At 48.6% G+C, this 22,334-nt stretch overlaps 1 protein-coding gene across 9 annotated transcripts in view; it reads right to left on the bottom strand.

Moving 5' to 3' along the window:
* The window catches only part of ATP2B2 (ATPase plasma membrane Ca2+ transporting 2), a gene marked incomplete at both ends in the record, with an annotated part of 91,435 nt that overhangs the window by 65,241 nt on the left and 3,860 nt on the right, over positions 1 to 22,334 (bottom strand). For 8 of the 9 annotated variants that reach the window (XM_080914155.1, XM_080914150.1, XM_080914152.1 and 5 more), the window contains one exon: positions 936 to 1,133. In XM_080914155.1, coding sequence (XP_080770281.1) covers positions 936 to 1,133 — 198 coding nt within the window. Of the gene's footprint in view, positions 1 to 935; positions 1,161 to 22,334 lie in introns of all 9 variants that reach the window. The other variant, XM_080914151.1, reaches the window with a different exon arrangement.

The raw sequence follows: 22,334 nt of genomic DNA, 5'->3' as shown, positions 1-22,334 counted from the left end.
ATTGAAAGGAGAGATGGGAGGGGTATGTGAGAGGGTTGAGGGGGAGGAAAAGAGAAATGTAATGTAATTAAATTAAATAAAAACAAATAAAACAAATACAGTGTCTGTCTCCAGGGTTTTGTGTGTATTAAATGAGGAGGAAATGGGCTTGTGCCGCAACAGCTCCCAGTTGAGGTAGCTACAGAAACTGTAGGGCGTCTGTTAGCCTGACCGTCTGCCTCTGCGGTCTTCCACATTTGCTGAAACCATGAGGAAGGCTGGCCACAGCTCATCCCTCTTCCTTTCCTATGGGAACATCCAACCAGGATCCACCGTCAGAAAACCTCACCTCCTGCTTGTTGATAACCTGACCCGTGAAAAGCATCTAGTTTCCCTTTCTACCCTGGATTGTAGGATCAAACTTCAGTCTGAGTCACGGTAGTGATTATGACTGGTTTTTATTTGCCTTCCCTCCCATCCTGCATGGAAAAACTTGTCTGGTGCAGGGCTTGAGTTGCACTGTGTGTAGTGTCATTGTTTAGTATGGGGCAACTCAAGGCCCTCACCAGATGCTCCACCTTGCTGCTGGACTTGGGAGTCCTTGCGGTAGCCTCTTTATAAATTATGTAGTCTATGATATTTTGTAAGAATAAAAGAAAATGAACTTAGATGTTGCGTAACCCAGAGCAACTTAACCTCCTTCCCATACCTCAGTTTTCTCATCTTTAAAGTAGGCACAAGCCCTGAGCTGGACATACTGGAAGTGCTCAGTGAATGCTTACCATAGCTACAGCTACTGTTGGTCTAGCCTTGCACTCAGAGGTGGGCTGACCAGGCTCTGGTATGTACTGGTTTTGTGTGGCTTGAGCCCTGGCAAGCTTGGTCCCTCACGCAGTGTTGTGGGCGCTGCATGCACATAGATTCTTGCACACGTGGTGTCGTCAGGAGCACCCTACCTTCGTTGCTCTCTCCCGGTGGGTGGTAGAAGGACAGTCCCAGGGAGATGATGGCCGCGATCTCCAGGATGATGAGTGTCACGTCCTGTAGCGCTTCCCACACCAGCTGCAGGAAGGTTTTTGGTTTCTTTGGAGGTATGAAGTTTTGCCCGAAAATCTGTTTCCTCTTTTCCAGGTCTGGAGCGGTGCCTGGCAAACCTGTGGACAGAGGGCGGACAAGTTGGTCTGGGGCCAGGAGAGATGATGCCTGTCCCTGAGAGCTGAGGAGGGAGCAGGCAAGCATAGCAGGGACTTTCCAGGCGTTTGTCCTCGGGACCCAGTGTTCCAAGTAATTTATGTCCTGAAGGGGCCCTGCTGGATGGATGAAGGGACCTAAAACATGGATGTGACCAGACTGAAGGGAACACTACATCCTTGTAAAGATGCATGCCAAAGAACATCTCACACACTTCACTCATGACATCATAGCCCAGTCTGGCCCAACTTGCTTCAGCCCAGGAGAGTCATGACACACAGGGCCTCCTGCGTACTAAGGTGTTGGATGTCTGCTGTAATTTACTGAGTATTGGGCTGAAGGTGACCACCAGAATGGCTGTCACCCAGTCACAGGCTGAAAGATTCTTAGCCCAGATCCTTGTAAGCTACAGAATCTGTGATAATCCAAGTTTTTCTCCCAGGACCTAGCCAGTGACCACAGGGAAGGTCAGTGGCACAAGGTCAGCAGCCACCCAGCCCCTCCCCCAGCCTGATGTGGCTGGGTACAGACTGAGCAAGCTTCCAGAAGCCACAGCCATGCAGGTAGCTTCAGGGCCCTGCTCTTTACAGCTAATAAAACAACAGTGGTTCAAACTAGACAGTGTCCAGGAGGCTTCGGATGACACCTTGGGACCTAGCGTGAGCAGGGAACTATGGGTACCTGGACATGTGCCCAAGGGTGTGACTTGGTCAGGACCCTGTGTACCTTGGTGGTGGTTCATTGTTAACATTAGCTGTAGCAGTTAGGATGGAGTAAAGGATGGGTATTTATAATCCTGTGTTATGGCTGGGTGTGGGATGACATAGACTCTATCCCTTGCCAGAGGCTGGCCCAATGGGCAGTTCCCAGGAGCCTACTACTAGGGACTTGCAGCAACTGGCCGGAATGATGAAATAGGATAAGACACCTGCACCACACCTGGTTCTGTGCCCTCGGGCAGCTGGCCTCCCCTCTCTGGACTTATTTTCCTATGCCAGACATCTGAATGCTGATAATGCCCACCTTTCCTGTGCTCAGAGTAGCAAAGGACCTAATGGCTAGCAGCTGCCATTACTGTCATACATAAAAAGCACCTACAGGTGCGGGGTCCCAACCTGGCCTCACACCGAACCATGCTGACATTTAAAGTGTATTCGTGCCCGATTCACAATGCTAGTTCCTGACTTAACTGGGCGGGGCCATGTCTTGAGGTGGGAAGAACTCCCTGGGATCTTGTGGGGTGTGGTGGTTCTCAGACTAGAAGCCTCTCACAAGAACTGGGGGAAATGCAAGTTCTCAGGAGCCACCCGGTCTGTGGCAGAGGTCACTGGGTGGCCGCTGTGTGGTTCCTAGCTTCCTCAGGAGTGGGAAGTGCAGTCTCTGGGTAGAGGCCTGTAGAGGCTGAACAAAAGGAAAATGGCTGTTAGGTGAGCTTGGGCCCAGGGTCCTTGGAAGCCATGACACCTGTAGGCCTTGGATCAGTAGCTAGTCTGATGAGAACATCAGCTGGTTCAGGTCACACGGTGGTGGGTCACAGAGTCTGGACCCAAGGACTCGGCTCTTTGCTCACTTCCTCGGGTTTTCAGTTTCCATGGGGTGTGTCTACTACTAGACAGTGTTTCTAAGCAGCAGCCAGGTTCACAGCCTCCAGGAGTCTACAGTTGATGCAGAAAGCGCATCTGGCTGAGAACTTGACTGACCCAGACATGGGACTGAGGACGACGAGGAGGAAGCTAGAACCCTGGCAGAGAGAGAAGGGCAGGAGGAAGTGAAGGAGGAAAGCAGTCAGGAACTCCCCCTCCCCCTCTGCTCTGAAGAGTTCCCAGCCCTACACAGCCACCCTGCCCCGTTGACCTCTCTGAGGTTGTTCTAAGGCCTCACATTTACTGCCTTCTCCACCAGGCCACAGGTTCTGCTCACACCTGCCATTGCTTTCTCGGTCTTGGCTCACAGGCTTCTTCCTTCTGTTGACTGGCTGTCCTGTTTAAGGCTTCTTACCTTCCCTGACCCCTCCCCCCCAGCATACACTTCACTCACACACATAGCTCAGGCTAGCCCCTGGATTAGGCTCTGGCTGTGGGTGTCAAACCCCCATTGAGACCTAATTTTGCTGCTTCCATCTTCTGGACGCTGACATACAGCATCCTGAAGGGGCCCCGAGAAGACTTCCATATTGTCCCATCTCTTCAGGGATCAGGGATGGGGACGTGAGTGCCCAGGCTTCTCAGAGACACTTGAACACAACAGAAAGCCTAGTACTTCCTGGAAGCCATGCAAGCTTGGCTTGAACTCTGTGGGAAAACTGCACAATATGGGTCTTCTCTGTGTCTTGGGGTCTGTCAGGGCCATGGTAGGTAGGTGTGTATGTGTGTGTGTGTTAGCTGCTATCCAACATGCATGTCAGGCACAAGGACAGCCTGTGGTTACATCCTGGTTCTTAATGGGGGTGGGACATGATATTCGTCAGTCTTGAGGATCTAGAGTCTCCAGTGATTATGAATGCTCTCAGGGCAGTGGGTGTGTTTACTGGTTATGTGCTGGTGTGCAGACTTGGTGTACACACACACACACACACACACACACACACACACACTGACACAGCTGTGGACTTGGTGTTCACAGCAGACACGACTTTGTATGGTCCACCAGTGTGCTGTACACACAGGGACATGGTGGGGTACATGAGCCTCTAGCCTGACCCAGGAGCAGACACTGGGTCCACTGGTTTAAATCTCCCACTGCCCTTGATCAGAGTCAAGCTGAGTTACTGCCCCTCTTCCATGAAGGACCACTCAGCTCATGGCTTCAGAATGTTTTATGTCGGCAGGGAAGAGGGCTCATGGGTAGGGTATGGGGGTGGCTTGTGGAAATCTTTACATGCTGCGAAAATATCAATTATTTATAACAGGAAAGAGTTAGGTCCCCGAGTATCAAATGAAACAGAGAGCCAGCCACTTGGCATTTAGGATAAACAGCAAACAAGCTGTTTAGTGTGAATGATGTCCTGTGCAATATTTGGGACATATGAGTAGTAAATTAATTACTTGTTCACCTGAAACACAGGACATACTGATCTGAACATTTTGTCCTCAAAGTTCCTTCAGGTCTCCCATGAATCCACCTTGTAGAAGCAGCATTGCTTCATAGTCACTCAGTGGGGAAACTGAGGCACTGCAACATAAAAGTGACTTGCTCTTTAAGTAGAATGATTCACCTGCAGAAGAGGGCTGGGTCCCCTTTCCTCTCTGGCCCTCTCTAGGCTACAGAGGTGTAAGGAGGTGTGACCAACAGGGTGCCCGTCTCCTTCAAACTAAACTTTGTTGGGTGTACACAAACTGTGGCCATTTCATAATCTGTTAACCTCATAGAAGACACTTTATTCGGCTTGTCTCCTGGTGGCTTGTCCTCACCCCTTGGAAAATAAAGGAGGCCCAGAAGCAGTATCAACTTCTCTTAGGCCTTCCTCCATGGGTGGCAGGTTTCAAAACACTGCAAGCAGCACTTTCCCGCTGCTCCAGGAGGGGGCGCCCTGCACAATGGACAGTAGGCAGGTGGGTGTCTCTGAGACTCTATTCTCCAAAAGCGGCGCCCAGGGACAACCTAGCTCTACTTGTCGAAGATTAAAAAAAAAGGGTGATTATGGTACTTCTTGGGTACATAAATGGTATGTAGAATCCAGGCAGGATGTTCTTTCCTTCCTGTGAGCTTGGCAGCAGAGCAGCCTAGCTTCTGATGACCACGACACATAGCTAAAGCCCAGATCACGGAGGCTCTGTGACTGCCCTTTCCGTGCCGGGTAGCTTCCTGCATCAGAACCCGGTGCCTAAGCCAAAGGCAAGAACTCTGCTGCTCTCGGGCAGCTCCGGAGACAGCCTCGTGTTCTACACAGGGCCTTGGCTGTGGACCAGAGCTAGCGCCAAGGCACCTGAGGGGATTTGGAAAATATAGTCACCAGGCTTGGTGTTGCTAAATATTTGTGCTGTCAGTGTGATGTGGGTTCTTCCATTAGTATAAATAAAAGCCTTATATTTTGAGAGAAAAAAAAAAAAAAAAAACCCATGCAAGCCCTTTATAAAGCTACATTTATAGAAAACCGAGTTTCTGTCTTTGGAAAGTGAGTGGGCTAAATACACTGTAGTGCTTCTAGCCCATAACACACTACACGGCAGTTCTTTAAAAACGAGCTCGGTTCGTGTTCCCTAGCAGAGAAGTCTCTCTGAGGGAAATGGAGGAGAAACAGGCATTAGAACACGGTGTGCGGTTTGACCCCGTTCGCGTACACCAGAAAATGCCGCAACGTGCCAGGACCTAAACTCGCGGAGGAGGCACTGGCTCAGAAGAGGCAGTGGCATTGTGGTGATCGGCTCTGACTGGAATATGTGAATTTTAAACAGGAGAATATGCTTTATCTGAATAATTTAAAGGTTTTTTTTTTTTAAATCAAAACTGAAGAAAATGAAGGTTCCCCCCTTCCCCCATACAACTTTTAGATGAAATGAACCTGGAGATAATATTGCTGAGTTAATATATTAGCCTAATTTGTGAGCTGTGTGCTTCTGACTGGATTATTTCAGCTCTTTCACGGCATGGCTAGGATGCTGCCTAGGTTAGAGCCTGGGCATGAAGATGCAAACAAGGCATGGCAAGAGAGGAACACAGTAGGCACTCAACAAATGGCACATAGTAGGTATTCAACAGATGACCCTATCATCTCTCCTTCTCCCTTGTGTTTTGTCTATAGCTCTTCTTCAGGTCCATCCCCACCTATTTTTTTTAATAGGCAGGGGAACAGGGTCTCACTATTTAGACCAGGCTGGCCTTGAACTCTCAATAGATCTTCCTGCTTCTGCCTCCTGAGTGCTGGGATTAAGGGTGTGTGCCACCACTATGCCAGGATATGCCAGGCTCTTTTTAGCCTCTTAACCCCACTGCACACACCTAGCAAAACTCTATCCAAAGACAAAAGTATCTCTGGGCAGATAATTCCTCCCTGACCCTCACAGCCAGGCCACTGTCATTGCTGCCCCTTGGGTAGCTTCAGTAATTGGTCTCTGCTCCCATGCTCGGTCTGCATTTTCAGAGTGTATGTAAGGTGTATTGTGTTTGTGTTAAATCCTGATCTACTACACTCTGGTGGTTCCCATCACATACGGTTAAAAGTCACCATCCTTACCGAGACCCAACCCCTGGTCCCTTCTGTCCTCTAATGTCTCACTGGCCCATCTCTACCTTTATGCTCCAGGGACACCTGCCTCTTTCCTGAGGCTTTAGCATAGTGCAGGCCTCAGGACCCTAGCGTGTAGAGCTTCCTCGGCTGGAAATGCCCTCCTCTTTGGCTGAAGCTTGCTTGGTGAGGGTGGACTCCATTTCTAACGTTCTTCTTGGCCCAAGTGTCCCTTTCACTCACATAACTAACAATCCAAGTGTTTTTTTAATACTTGGCTCCCTTGTCAACTGTCACCTTCATGAAGGCAGGGACAGTGTGGCCTGTTTTGTTCTGAACTACAGTAATTGCTTAATAAGCACATGGCTTTTCCTAGGCATTCATGCCCGGGAAGACCAGAGGCAAGAGGGAAACACTTGATTGCACAGTGACCCTTCCTCCAAGATGGGGCCCTGTGAAATCCACTGAAGTTTGTGGGGACACCTGAGGTCTCCTCTGGCCATCCCCTCTGTGCCAGAGTTCACTCTTAGTGACTTTATGTCCTTGCTGACAAGTGGGGCCCCAGGCACACATCTCCACAGACCAGGGGCAGGCTTGCTGTACACATGCCCAATGGACACCTGAGCCTTGACCACAGGCCTTGTGACTTTTCCATCTTGATGCTCCCTCCAGGAAAGCTCCAGGACACCAGGTCCTTCTTGTTCATACAAACAGCAGCTTTAGGACCAGGCCAGGAGGCATGCTGTAGAAATGGATGCTCTTTCACACTGCAAGACTGCTGGGTGCTCTAGGGGAGTGAGTGGGAGATGCATGGGGAGCCAGGTGTGAAGGCAACCGAGCGTGGCCAGCTCAGAGTGAGTCCCTCTGGAGAACTCCTGGGAGTGGGGTTCGCAGGTCCACAGTACTCATGAGGACACTGTGGGTCAGGCAGGTAGAAGAGTCAGCTCTGACCCCTGGCTGGTCCACACTGTGGCAATGATCATAGAATCCCCATCATTTACCACGCGTGGGCACTCATGGCTTGCCTGTGACCTCCTTTTGTGAACTGTTTTTAAAGATGGAGAAACCGAGGGATGGGGATATCCTCCTTTGGTTTTAAAGTCTAGGCTCTAATCCCTGACACCATGTCCCATATCCATGAACACAAATTTAGGCCTTTCTGGCTGGATAAAACTTCATGAGGGAGGTTGCAAAGGATTGAAGTTCTCCACATCATGAGTGAAGACACTGAGGGACAGAAGAAAGGAGAAAGCAGATGGACACGGTGACTCAAACCCGCAAATCTCAGCACTTGGTACACTGAGGCAGAAGGACTGCCAAGTGTCTTTTGGGCTAGCCTGGGCTACACTGTGAGTTCAAGGACAGTGTGAACTAAAGAGCAAAATGAGAGAGATAGAGATAGACAGAGAGTTAGGAAGGCAAATCACAGATGTGCCTGGATGAACAACCTGGATTGTTCAAAGCACTATATCACCACCTTTGTTATTCCATACTGGTTTTCTTCAGACAGGGCTGAATGTAGCCCAGGCTAGCTTTGAACTTGATAAGTAGCTGGGGATGACTTTGACTTTCTGATCTTCCTGCCTTCATTTTTCAAGTGCTAGGATTACAAGCGTGTACCCCCACACCCTGTTTATTTCTTACTGAAGACTGGCCTCGGAGCTTGGTGCACACTAGGCAAGTACATTATAGATAGAGCCACATCCCCAGATTGCCAGTGCTGCTGCTTTGAGAGGCAACTTCTTTGGACCCTGCATGCCCCCTCTCACCCCTGCAACAGGCTCTGGGATGGGGGGTGGTCTTAAGTTAGAACCCAGCTTCTGCCATCTTCTAGTTGTATGGTCTTTAACAATTTATAACAGTTGGGCATTGGTTTCCTGGTGGGTAAATGCTGACTTCCTAAGCTGAGCCAGGGCACCAGAGTGTGTGGAATGTCCTTGCAGCATAATGTCTTCTCCGGGACCACGTCTTCACTGGCTCACTTAGCATGCTGTAACCGTGCTCTTAGATGTAAGGGTGTCACACAACAGTAAGCAGAGGCACTGGGGCTATCTCTTTTGGTTTTCTGCACTCACTTGGGAGCCTGGTAAATCAACGCTGTGACCACATGCTGGGTGAAAATCTTATGGGAGCGATGGGTCAGGCACAGGTAAAACCTAGTAGCTGCTTCTGTCCTGAGGCCACAGAGTGGCGTGTCATGTCACCCGAAGACTTGCCTTTCTGCTTTGCAGCTGTGTGGTCTGAGGGGCAGTCGTTAGCCTTCTCTGGGCCACTCAGGATGCACAGTGACAGGGATTCTGCAGGCTCCAGAGGGTAATGAGAGGGCTGTGGCGCAGTGTGGGGCACCTAATGCTCAACACAGAGTAACTCTGGTAAATAGTAGTACCCTATGCCTCTAAAGGACAGGGTCCCTGATTCATCTGTAGAGAAACTCACTCCACAGAGAGGGACTGTAAGGGTGCAGGCAGCTGTGAACTTTCCCATGGTCTTGCTACTCTGTATTATATATGTTGGAGTCTCTTGGGCATGGGTTAGCATTTACAGTGCATGCTGTTCTTGGTGATGTTTTACCTGGCTTCATGGGGATTCGGTCAGCAACCAAAGGCCCAGTGCATTTCCCCAGTGGACCCTCCAAGGTCCCTCTGTTGCCCTCACCACAGCCCTGGGCTTCCTTCTTCACTTTGGGTGCCGGGGTCTGCAGTCCAGTGTGGCAGGACTCACCTTCCCTTCCTTGTGGGAATGAGGTGCAGTACAGGAGCTTGGTGAAGGGCTAACCTGTGCAAATTCAACATTCATAGTGGCTGAGGAGAAACGGCAGCTGGGTGGAGCCTGGCCCAACATCACCACGTCTGCTTCTTCATGAATGGTGAAACTGAAGGTTTCTGTGAGGAACCAGCCATGGTCTCTTCGTGTGATTCAGTAGCTGGTACCTCTGCCTGCGCTCAGTCCCACTGTTTGGCTGCCTTGAAGCACACAATGGGCCCTGGATGGCTTGGAAGCCATAGGCCTCTGGTTACATATCAGTGATATTCCTGCTGGGGGTGAGTGGCCTCCTTTGGCAGAGAAGGGACAGGACCTGGGCTATGTCTCTTCTGATGGGTTGGAAGACAGTACTTGTGGTTCTGGCTGTAAGGAGACCTAGATTATCACAGGCCCACAGAGGTCTTCTCAGATACTGGACTTGTCATTAGTGTTCAGCTGTGATGGGATCTGAGTACTGGGATTGATTAATGATGTCTGTCACTGGTGCGGGTTAGGAAATGAAGGTCTTGGAATGTCTTTCAATCTGTCTTCATTTTGTTTTTGATACTTGGGACAGAATCTCATAGTGCACACAAGGAGAGCATTTCGTTGTGGTTTTAGACATGCCTGACAACCAAACTCTTTGTTTCTCACACATCTGCTTCTCCTCTGGTCGGCCATGGAGATCAGCCTCCTTGGTGTTTTGGGTTTGACCTTTCTTTGCTATTGAGGTCACACCTAAATTCAGATTTAAATCTTTCTATCTTGTCTATTTCTAAAATGGCCCCTCACCTTGATTCTGACTCACTATGTAGTCTGCCCTCTCCTCCCTAAGGGGACATGGCAGACTTCCTCTTCTCCACTCTTTACTCCCATCCCCTTATTCCCCTTCTTTCTTGTTCACATATTCAAGTAAATACTTCATAGCTGCTGCACCCAGAGAATTAGGTCTGTCCTGTCTCCAAAGGGCACAGAAACATGTCACACTCAACTGCTTGGAGGCACTAAGTCTCAAATGGTACCAGTGTGGGGCTTCAAGGTAGCCAAGTAGTGGCACTGAGCACAGGCCCGGGCACTTGTCACCATAGCACACCTGCTACTAAATTACACATGCCATGGCTGGTTCCCCACAGAGGCCTTGCGTTTTGCTACTTGTGAGGAGGTGAACTTGGTGGTGTTGGGCCAAGCTTTACCCAGATGCCATTTCCTTTTATCCTCTTCAGCCCATCATGATGACCATGAAGAGCTTTTCCTATTATTTCTAAGAGAGCCTTGGCTCAGTTTTCCTTTGGGGACAGAAAGTGTTCTGTTTGATTTAAACTGTTTGCCTTTTCTGCTTGCGTCCGTTTTGCCCCGGGGTTTACCTTCCCTCTCTGGGAGGGGTTGTATCTTACAGCACATTGCTAAAGAAGGGTGGATGCTTAGGCTGAGTCATTCACTCCTCCCCAACCCCTTGTTCTGGGTTGCACCTGGCTGCCTAGCAACCAAGAATGTAGCTACTTGCAATTGTATGGGAGACATGATGTTCTGAACGAACCTTCAAAAATCACATTCCACCAAGTTATGTTCAGCCTGCGGCCCAGCCATGAGAGAAAATGACAGAACAAAGTGCCGTGCCAGGACAGTCAGGTGTAGAGCATGATGCCGGAAGCCTGGAGCCAGGGACATCCTCAAGGTGAGTGGACAACAGTCAGTAGGCTAGGTGAGGAGCTTAGCCCGGCCTGTGTTAAAATAGTGACCCTGCTGTATCTCACTGGGCAAGCTACTTCTCCACTTAGCCGTTCCTTCACGGTGAGACTGACAGTTTAGAATCCACTCTGCAGGCTTTTGGCAGAGACAAAAATGCTGCTCCCCCCACTCACCCCCAGAAATGTCCCACACCTTAGAGGACAGCCTCTAATCCCCACATGGCCTCCGCTCTCTGTCCACTACCCTCCATTTCTGTGCCCTAGACAGACCCTATCTCAGCCTTTGTCCACCTTCTTCTGTCCAGCCTCCAGCTTCTTCTGCCTCCCTGTTGTGGTGCTCAGACATCACCCTGTGCTGTTTCCCAGTGTAGCCTTTAGCTCAAAGCCCCTAGAGCCTCCAGAGCCCCGGGCAAGCTCCCACACCGCTTCGCTCCTTGGTCATTTCCTGCCAAACACGCTCACATGCAAGTCTCGTGAACACAGGCACACTTTTGACTGTATAAACTGCTGTGCCTAGAGCTCTGCTCAGCACGTAATAGGTGCTCAAGAATGCACGGATGGGCTTTAAAAGGTTTCAGAAGCTGGACCTCATCGGTACGTATGCACACACTTAGCCAGGGCATTTTTCCAAATAATTTGGAGCTCAGTAGGTGTCCATGACCCTCAGCTCCCCTGCACACACCTAGTCAGGCCAATGCCTTTAAACCTCACACTGATTGGTCCCCACATATACTAGAGGTAATTCTTTCCCAGACACTCACTCCATTATTAAACCATCATGACTTGAAAGCACATTAACAGAAGGCCACCATGCCTGTCAAGTTCAGGAACAGAGGTGAAAGTTCGGGACTGAGCTGACATGTTTTCCCAGAGGTCTCGAAGGGCTGTGTTAACCAGAGAGGTGGAACTGAGGGCTGAGGGGACAGAGCTAGAACCAGCAGGCATAGGCTCCTATCTGGCTTCTGACACTTGTTAGGGTGTGACGTGGCATGCCGTGCCTGGGTCTCCCCATCTGAAAGATGCTGACAATACAGACAGCAGCTGCTGTAGTCAAGGGCTTGTCCTTCCTTCCTCAAACTGTCCTTCCCCACCCACTTGAGGCCTCTATCAGTCCCCACGCAGCTGCATGTTCTTCATTAGCGACCTGAAGCCTGGCTGCTCCCATGGTGCTTGTTAGCACACTTTGGACAAGCCTGAGTGGGTGTGGAACAGTAGAGGAGCTCAACGTTTAGGATCAAACAGCCATCAGACCCAAAGGAAGAAAGAGAGAGACGGCTTTGCAGCCTGGTCCTGCAGCATCCAAGTCAGTCCCTTGCCTAGTCCTCTGTGTAACTGGGGTCCTGCCCCTCTGCTTTAAGAGGAATAGCTTCCCAGATATTTACTGCTTAGTCTTCCTCCGTGACCCAAGGTGGGGTCAGCTGGGGTGCACCTCTGTCAGCTCGCCAGCTCAGAGGCTCTTTGATGAGATGGTGGGCCACAGCAAGCTTATTCACCTGAACTCTGTGACGTACAAAGACTATGAAGAGTAAGCTCACACAGTGACAAACCCAAGAAGTAGACATGGGAACCTGAAAACAGCCACATGCACCCTCAGCATCCACAGACATGTAGCCCATTGGGTGTGCAGGACAAACGATACCTCAGTCTCATTGGTGGATCACATATCTGCCAGCACCACCTACCCACTCATATCTGGGCTCCAGCGTGTTTGGGGGAAAGGGAAAGGTGTCAGGTGGCTGACCGGGACTTATTCCTTCTAGATGGGAAGAGTCCCATGGATGTCCTTCCTCTCTCATGACAGATGCTCAAGACCATGGTTCTCATTTATCCAGGGCCAGGTTTTCTTCCCACAACCATGCGACTTTGACAAGTCAGCCAATCTCTCTGTGCCTCAGTTTCCTCTTCCTTCACCATGGGGGTGAATGGTGGTGTGAGCTGCTGGTAAAAGGCCAGTGTCTATTTGGTTGTTCCTGGAGGGGAAATTCCCTCTCCCTACAGGCTCCCTTGCTACCCAGGTCCCCTGATGGCCTTCTGTCCACCCCATGGTCTCAAGTAAGGGACAGCAGAACTTTGCAGGTGGACTCCTGACCCTGGCATATCAGTGGGATCTTAGTATGACCACCTGCCCATGTGTTGAGAGAGGTCCAAATATTCCAGCTTCCAGCCACCAATGACTCCGAGTGTCCCCTTCACCTCACCTATTCTCATGGGGTCTGCTCCAGGATGCTTGTCACATTTTGGTGTCTATTCTCTAGGTCATCTCCAAGAGAAGCCATGCAGGCAGATGGGTATTGAAGGGGGCTTTTTAGTTGAGTTATTTTTGGCACTTGGGATCATGATGGCTGGGGAAGGCCCAGTATGGCTACTCAGAGCCCATGTACTTCTCTGATCCTTCTGCTTGTCCTTCTTGAAGTTATACCTGGATCCTCTAAAGATGTTTGTAATTGTGATTTAGGAAGGAAAGATGGAGAGAGGAGGGACAGAAAGGGAGGAGACAAGATATAAAAGAGAAGGGAATGAAAGAGGTCAGCGGGAAGGAGAGACAGAAATGGAAATAAAGGTGAAAGACGAAAATAGAAGGCAAGAAAAATGTAATTAAAAACATATCTTAAAGAAATAAAAAAGAGACAGACAAAGCACATGCTGGGTTTAGCTTGTATAAAGCTCTTTCCTGCAGGACATAAGGACTTCCTCACAGGGAAGAGTTTTGAGAGCTGTCAATCAAGATATACCATCTTCCTGGCCTGGGCGTGAACACAGCCAATTACCATTCAGAGGAGATGCTCTTCCCTGACTGGGGAGGTTCCTACCTGTTAGTATTCTGTAATATAAGTTCATAATTCTATAAATCGCATTTCAGAAGGTGACAGGGATGCTAGAGAGATGGTTCAGTGGTCAAGAGCACAGGCTGCCCTTCCAGAGGACATGGGTTTGTCTTAGACCCAGAAAGACACACATGGTAAGTGGATATTAGTAACAAAATACAGGATAGCCATGTTACAAACCACAGATCCAAAGAAATTAAGCAACAAGGAGGACCCAAGGTCGGACAGTTGACTCTCACTGAGAGAAGGGAAAATAGGTTAGATATTGGGGCTGGGTGGACTGAGGGAATTGGGTGGGGAGGGTTTAGCATAAGATTAAGAGAGGTAAAGTTGGGGGAGAGTGGAGGGAGTGAGAACTGGGAGAAAGAATTGAAATCAGAGGCAGGGAGTTGGAGGATGGCATCTCTGGGATGAGTTAGAAAACTAGGACAAGGGAAACTCCCAGGAATCTATGAGGGCGACCCTAGCTAAGACTCCTAGCAACATGAGATAATGAAACCAAGCATGATTTCCAGTGGAGAGGGACACCAACCCATTCACAAAGCCTTCAACCCAAGATTTGCCCTGCCTACAAGATGTGCAGAGATAAAGATGGAGCAGAGATTAAGGAAATAACCAACCAAAGGTTGGCCCAACCTGAGACCCATTCCACTATAGAAAGCCAACCGCTGACACTATTTAATAATAATTTGCTATGCATGCAGACAAGAACCTAATATAATTGTCTTCTGAGAGGCTTCACTCAGCAGCTAATGGGAACAGCTGTAGAGGCCCACAGCCAAACATTAGGGGGAGCTCAGGGAATCTTGTGGGAGGGAGAAAGGAAGGATTTAAAGAGCCAAAGAAGTCAAGGATACCACAAGAGGACCTACAGAGACAACTAACCTGGGCCCATAGGGACTTATGGAGACTGAACCACCAACCAAAGAACATGCATGGGATGGTCCTAGGCCTGCTAAACACATGTAATAGATGTGCAGTTTGGTCTTCATGTTGGTCCCTGACAACTGGATCAGGGGCTATCTCTGACTGTGTTGACTGACTTTGGATCCCTTTCCCCTAGTTGGGCTGCCTTTGTCTAGCCTCAATATAAGATGTTACTAGTCCTACTGCAATTTGGTATGCCAAGGTGGATTGATATCCATGGGAGGCCTCCCCTTCTCTGAGAGAGGGAGGGAGAATGGGAGAGGGGAGGCAAGAGGGAAGGACGGACTGAGAGGCAAAGAGGGAGGGGAAGCTCCGATTCCAATGTAAATAAATAAACCAATGAATGAACAAAGACATTGGAACCTCAAAGCCATCATTTACTTCGTCTTTGGGTTGGGACAATCTTTGGTTGATTATTACCTTAATCTCTACTCCATCTTTATCTCTGCATATCTTGTGGATAGGACAAATTTTGGGTTGAAGACTTTGTGAGTGGGTTGGTTTCCCCCTCCACTGAAAATATTGCTTGGTTACAGAAGGTGGACATTTCAGGTTCCATTATCCGTGTTGATAGGAGTCTTATCTAGGACTCATGCTAGGAGTTTCACGAGGTGTCTTTCCTGGGGGAGTCTATGTGGTGTGGGCACAATGCTGTTCACCTCTTCCCAACCCCTATTCACTACTGTCCTGTGATGACAGTATTTATGCCATGGGAAGTTACTAACACTGCTGTGGAGAGCTGGGTGCCACACACTTTCCATAATAGCTTTGCTTGGGATTTTCAGTGATTGGTGAAGTTTATTGTCCTTCTGCCCACCCCAGAGATCTCCAAAAGACACTTGCTGCCAGACCTGCCACTGAACAACACACATGTCAGTTTCAAACCTTCTGAAGTACTTGGCTAGGGTTCTGGGCTTATTCTTTATCCAAGGACCCCAGAGCTATTCTTCCTTGCCATTTTATGCAACTATGTTCCTTCTGTGGCTCAACCAAAGCTAGCAGTGCTCTTAGAATGACATGATCTTCTGCATCTGGTTGCATGGATGGGGTCATTGCCTTTGCTGGAATGCATAAGGCAAACCCTACCCTTTACTCTGTGTGTGTTCATGTGTGCATGTGTGTGTGTGTGTGTGTGAGTGTGTGTGTGTTTGTGTGTGTGTGTGTGTGTGTGTGTGTGTGTGTGTGTGAAAGCCAGAGGTTGATGTGTGTCTTCTTCTCCACCTTATGTTTGAGGCAGAGTCTTTCACTGATTCAGCTGGACTGGCTAGCCAGTAAGCCCCAGGGGAATCCTCCTGTTTCCACTTCTCTGGTGCTGCGGTAACTATCTTGCTCAGACCCAGTTTTGTATGTGTGTATTAGAGATCCAAACTCAGGTCCTCCTGTTTGTGTGCTAAGCACTTTACTAACTGAGCCATCTCCCCAGTCCCTAGCTTCTCCCCTCTTTTGAAATGCTATTTTGCAAGGTTCATCTTACTTTATATTTTTTGCAACAATTGCTTTCCAGAATGTTCCAGAATGTTTCTGCTACATGGATAAGTAGAAAGCAATGTCACTGATGCCCTCAGGTTGGTGTTTAAGTATCACCTGTCATGCCCTGATATTAATGCCACACAGGGAAGAACAGGGACCCCAGAGGACGCCCTGGCTCTCATTTGTATTTCTTCTGGATGCCCGGTGAGCTCCACAATGCCTCTGTCTCTTTTTACCCTAAGCTTTCTGTTTCAACATCCATATCTCTTTGTAGTTTGATTAAAATGTTTAAGGTGTGTTTTACTTTTTGTGTATATGTGTGTCGCATGTGTATGGAGATCAGAGGACACCTTGTGGGAGTCAGTTCTCTCTCCTATCACTTGGGTCCTGGGGATTGAACTCAGGTAAACAGACTTGGCAGCAAGTGCCTTTACCTCCTGATCCCTCCTGCCCTCCTTCTGACTGGTTTGTAGCCTGGACTCTGGAGTTTGCAGTTTATCTTGAATCTCTATTCTCTCTGTGTGATCCCAGGAAGGCGAATTAACCTCCTTGTGCCTTGGTTTCCCTGTTTGTAAGAATAGGATGCTTGCACCTAACTATATGAGTTATTGTGAGGAGTCCACAAGACAGAGATTTCTCAGACTCTCCAAAGGTCACATGAAATGCCTCCGTTGCTTGCTTGTTTACTCTGAATGACTACAACTTCTCTTTCCAATTCCTGACCCCAAGCCCTAACAAAGACATTCTATATTACTTTCTTCTCCATCTCTGTGACTTGATCCATACACTGTTTCCTACTACAACTGTTTACTTTTCAAACAGTTTTGTTCAGATGCTGCCTCTTTCCTCCAGCCAGAAATGCCAACTCTTGCCTCTTAACCCTATGAGTATTTGTCCAAAGCTGTCTCATAAAGGGGACAGATCTTCTACCCATCAACCTTACAAGGATACCCAGGTAGACAGACTACAGGGATTTATTTATGGGGAGCTCTCTTCAAGACAGAAACTAGTGCTGTCATCTGGGTACCAGGGAGACACAGGCCTGGGTGCTCATTTCCATGGGCTATAAATAACTATCTGAAACCATGGCATGGGCCAGAATTGCACTAGGTGGAGTAAGGTAACCTCTGAGAGATGAGGGACCTGTGTGGGAAACTCATCTGTCTTGCCTAGGCTTCTCAGGTGACAGGTACCTGTAAAAAGAGGCAGTTTCGGCTGTCCTAAGCCACATCTGCCCCATGGGACTGAGGCTGGTCTTAGAGCTGAAGTCCCACTACTGTTCAATCTGGTCCAAACACCAAGAAATATTTCTCTTCCCTTAGCCCATCTGTCAGATGGGGAAGCAGACTCAGCAAGGAGAAAGAATTGAAAATTGGGGCTCAAGCCTTTGGACTCTCAGGAATCAAGGAACTCTTGCCTAAGGGTACCCATAGGCCTAGTCACTACAAAGCCCAGCTGTCAGGACAGGGCTCTGGTTTGAATTCTCATTGTGTCCATGGTTATTGTTAGCTGCAGTGGAGCAGTAACTATGGGTATGGGAAGTCAGTATAGGAGAGAGTTTTAAGGAAGGGACAGGCTGAGTCAATTTCCTCATCTTTCTGTTTCTTTCTCTGACATTTATCCCTTCTGCCATCTTCTCTTGAACACTGGACCTCACAGAAATGGTTCTCTGACCCTGACCTTTAACCTGCACAGATACCACCACATGAGACAGATAAGGATGTGGGGCCTTATGCTTACAGTGGTGTCAGAAGCCCAGCCACTTGGTGTACTCTTGTAGTCTGGATGGAATGCTGGAGTGACAGGGAACCTGCTATAAGAACCAATTCCCTAAATTCTCACTTCTTTGTCTCCTCTAGCCCTGGAGACAGGTTTGTCTAGGACTCTACACTCACAGAACTTGAGGTTCTCTTCATACACAGACTGGGCTAAGTAGTCTCACACCAGGTGATGATTTGGTCACACAGCACAAGCAACCCACTTTATTAATTGCTTTTTCTTTGTTGTGATAAAATACCCTGGCAAAAGCAATTTAAGGGACAGGTTTTGCTTTGGCTTAGAGTGTTAGCAGCATGCAGGTCATGGAAGGAAAGGAAGAGTCACAATATGAAAAACTGATTACATTAATCCATAGTCAAGAGCAGAGAACAATCAAAACCTGTGCTCAGCTTACTTTCTTTCTTTTTTATACAGTCCAGGATCCTACCACAGGGAATGGTGCCACCCATAGTGGGCAGGTTTCCCCATATCGATTAGCCCAGAAGTTTATCTCCTTGGTGCTTCTGGACTTTATCAACTTGACAATTTAGATTCATAATCACATCAATTAAATCCAGACTATATAAAACCACCTACAACCTGTGGCTGAAGACCCCTGCTCTTGGAGGGCTGATCTAGCAACTATTCATGTCTCATGTACACTCTAGTCCTCACCCCAGGCTCGTCATTCTTGCTGTTTGCCACTGAAATTATACTTTTGTCCTATGGCTGGACATTCAATGCCTCCCTGACCTTTGAGCCTAGCGCAGAGGAAGTCTCTCCCAATTTTGAGCCTCCCTAGGCAGGATCAGTGCGTCTTTGATCTTTAGCACATTCCTTCTCACTGCAGTCATTCCTGTCTGTCACATTCACAGCCAGGTAGCATGGGAGATACATGTTAATGGAGAGGCTCTGAGCTCAGTTTCCTTCTGTGGCAGCTGGGATGAAAACAGTTCTTGGCTCCCAAGGATGATGAGAAGACAATGGGGCACAAAGCCATGAGGGTTGGCACACTGCGGTTAAGCATGCTCTAGCTAGTTCATGGCATCATAGCTGGGGTCAGTTCCCTGCTGTAAATAGAACTGCTTCTAGGCCAGAGAGTAACAGGGCAAGTATAGCTTATGCTCTGCCCGTGACTCCCTTTGGAGAGGGGAGAGGATGTCTGGAAAAGATCATCTCTTCTGCATCCTCTCTACTGGCAGGACTGAAGCCCAGCCGCCTGTGGCTTCCAGATTGCTCAGAAACTCATACTAGTTTCTAGCCCAATTGCCCTGACCTTGGACCAAAAGTAGATGTCTGTGAAGGCTGCCTGGTCCTCAATATCCCAGGGGCAGTCATGAGACATAAATGTTGTTCCCTAGGAAACATTAGGAAGCTATACCATCTCTTTAGAGAAGAGAAGGTGTGGTCCAAATATGCACATAACAGATATGCCACATTTAAAAAGGCTCAAAGAGGGAGAGACAGGTTAACGGCCCTCCATGAGTGTCAGAACTCAAAGCCAAAGTTTTCACTCTTCCTCTTTTTGTTTTTGAGTGCACAGTAGATGCTTACTGTTTAGTGAATATCTATTCTGTAAAACAATGGTGGCTTTGTTCTGAGAATCAGGTGACCTTTCCTAACCACACTTCCTCTTTCTACTGGCTACTGGGAGCCCTGCTGAAAACATTTGACCTGGATGCTTTGGCAGTCCACAGTGAGTGATGGCGACCCTCAGTGAGTGATCGTGGCCCACAGTGAGTAATGGTGGCCCTGGCTGGGCAGAGCACTGCTGGATGGTCACCAGAGCCTCTTCGTCCCGCTGAGATCACCCAGGAACTTTCTGATCAGCTGCAGGGCAGCCCTTTTTGAACTGCTTTCTGCTCTCCTTTGTACCCCTTGGCTGGCCTGTGGAGCCGTGTATCAGGGACACTTCTCAGCGTGCACTGTTGGGCTCCTAGCTTTATTCTATTGATGATTCATATGGTGTGTGGGCGCCACTCTGAAGAGCTGCTCCACTGATTCAGGTGTCCGGATGAACCCACTTTTAGAGGACTTTTCTCCATGGCGGGTGGGGGAGTGTCTCAGGGAGGGTGTGTATGCACTCCAGAGCAAATAGCAGGCTTCACTAAACAACAAAGCAAAACAAAATCCACCTCATCTCTTCCTATTTGCTACACAAGCTCACTCATTGGCCAGGATTGGGTGATGGACTCTCACCACAAATTAAGCCCAACATGTCCCCTAAAGTCACATGGAGATTACCAGAGAAGAATGACAATGATGATGCTGGGTCACAGTTCCCACAGGGTAGGCTTAAATCACACTGTGTGTTTTCTTCACTTCTTAAAACAATGCCACGAAAGCTGCATGGGCTCATGCCATGTTACAGACGAGGAAACCGAGGTCCAGAGTGGTAAATTACCTATGGCTCGACAGAAAGAGGAACCAAGACTTGGCCATGACACCAGGCCAGTCTCCTCATTGCTGTGACACTTGTCACAAGCTTGCACATGCTGGCACCGTGGCATTTCTCTGGTTCTCTGGGTGTGATTATTAGGGGCTGCTGCACATAGTTGGAGTCTAATGTATTGGGGGAATCTTCCATGTCCCTTAGCTGTTTCCTCCTTCTCTTCTTCCTAGGAAGGCTGAGTGCTCCTCAGGAGCAAAGTGTCTGCTTTTCCTCCACACAGTCATGTGTGTACTGCACCCAGAGGCCCCTGTGGTTGTCTCTAGTCCCCTCTTTAACTTCTACTATTTATTGGTCCTTGAGAGACAGATCTGATTGGTTTGAGAGGGGTCTTGTGAGTTCAGGTGGTCCAATAAGAACGTCTTCTGGGAATTTAAAGGGGCTACTTATGATACTTCTGGGGAGAATGGAATGGGAGGGCCTCAGCCTGAGTCTACCAGGGTCCCCAGTGCCTGTCTGTGAAATAAGCCAAGGCAAGGGCAGCAGAAGTTAAGCAGAACAGGAGGGATGGCCAGTCATCCAGATGATGCTGGAGTCAGCCATGCCTGTGGATGACATGTCTATGTGCAGAAATGAAATCCCTTCTATAGTAGAAGCCTACATGAGATGATCACCAGTCAATAGCAGCTCAGTAAATACCACAAGGAGATTTGATTTCTTTTTGATTGAGTCATTGTCTCATGTAGCCCAGGATGGCCTTGAACTCCCTGTGTAGCTAACTTCTGAGTTTCTTGGCTCCACCTAAGGCGTGCAGGATTAAAGGTGTACACCATAATGGCTGGTTTATGTGGTGCTGGGTATAGAACTCAGGTCTTGGGCACATTAGGTGAGTACTCTGTCAACTGAGTCATACTCCTAGCCCCAAAAGACAGTTTTTAAAGAAAATTTCTAAAGATGCTTTGAGTTGCTGTTTCTGAGAGGCAGATGAAAGGGGACCCAAGCAGCATTTTACAGAAGAAAACCAAATCTGCTAAACTCTCAGCAGGAGGACTGAGGTGGGGACTTTCTTCCTCTAGTCTTTTCTTCTTGCCCCACATTTGTGTGCGAAGGTGGCTAAATTTCTCAGACTTAGGAATACCCATGTGAGTCTTTCTCTTCTGGCCTTTATGCCATATGGTTAAGAGCTCTACAAATGAGCAACATCCCTTCTAGAAAGATCTCCAGGGAACAGGGAGGTCTTGTGGTCTGTCTCCAGTCTGAAAGTGTCCCCACATGGTATCTACATCCCAGAAGCCCCTATCTCACCACACCTGGGATCCTACTACATCTCCAGGTTCCTTGGTTTACCAGCTGAACCCCCAGGGACACAGTGTCCCTCAGGAGACATAGGACACAAGGCTAGAAAGACAGAGGTCACCACTCACTATTCTACCCCTTCTGGGTGGGTCCCCATGCTGTGGCTAATTCATGGACAGTTCTGGTTCTAAAACAGTAGGGCAATTTTCTATCACAGGGCATACCCCATCTCCATGAACTGTTCTCCATTTCTTGCTCCTTGTCCCACGGTGTAGGCTGGCTTGGGAGTCATCTAAAATTAACCATAGGCTGCCCTTTTCAATACCAGCATGGTGTCAAGTTCTCTGTGCTGTCCTGGCCCCTTTGTTTCCCTTGTTTTTCCCACCATGAGACACTTAGTGATAAACACCTGACAGGGACCTGTTCTAGGTGCTGTTCCTGTGGGGCCAAGGGAAGGCTGAGGTCACAAAGCTTCATGTGGCTCAGGGTCATGTAGGGCCTGGAGAACCAAAGCTTCCCATCTAATGAATGACACAAAGTGTCCCTTGTCTTTCCCTAGGCCACGGACCCATCCCTTGCATGAAGGGGTACCAGGGCATGCTTGCCTCTCTTCTACCCTTCCTTCTGTGGCTACTGCTTAAGGCTTTGGGCATAGAAGCCAAATAAAGGGAACACCCCAGGAAATAATATAAACTTGTGCTTTAGGCCTGGGCTCCTAACACAGGTACCCACTCTTTGTTTCCTCAGAGAACATATACAGTCTTCATTGGGGACCATTTTATCTGCTTCCCTAAGTCCTTCATGGGGCCAGAGCCATGTGTACTACTTTTAAGAGCACTCAGTGTGGTGATAACTAAGGTGACCGGCATTACCTCAGCATTGCCTCAAAGGCTTATGGAATCGAA

Source organism: Micromys minutus (assembly GCF_963924665.1).
Source record: "Micromys minutus genome assembly, chromosome: 3".
NCBI lineage: Eukaryota > Metazoa > Chordata > Mammalia > Rodentia > Muridae > Micromys > Micromys minutus.
This window is presented reverse-complemented; position numbering and strand designations above follow the sequence as displayed.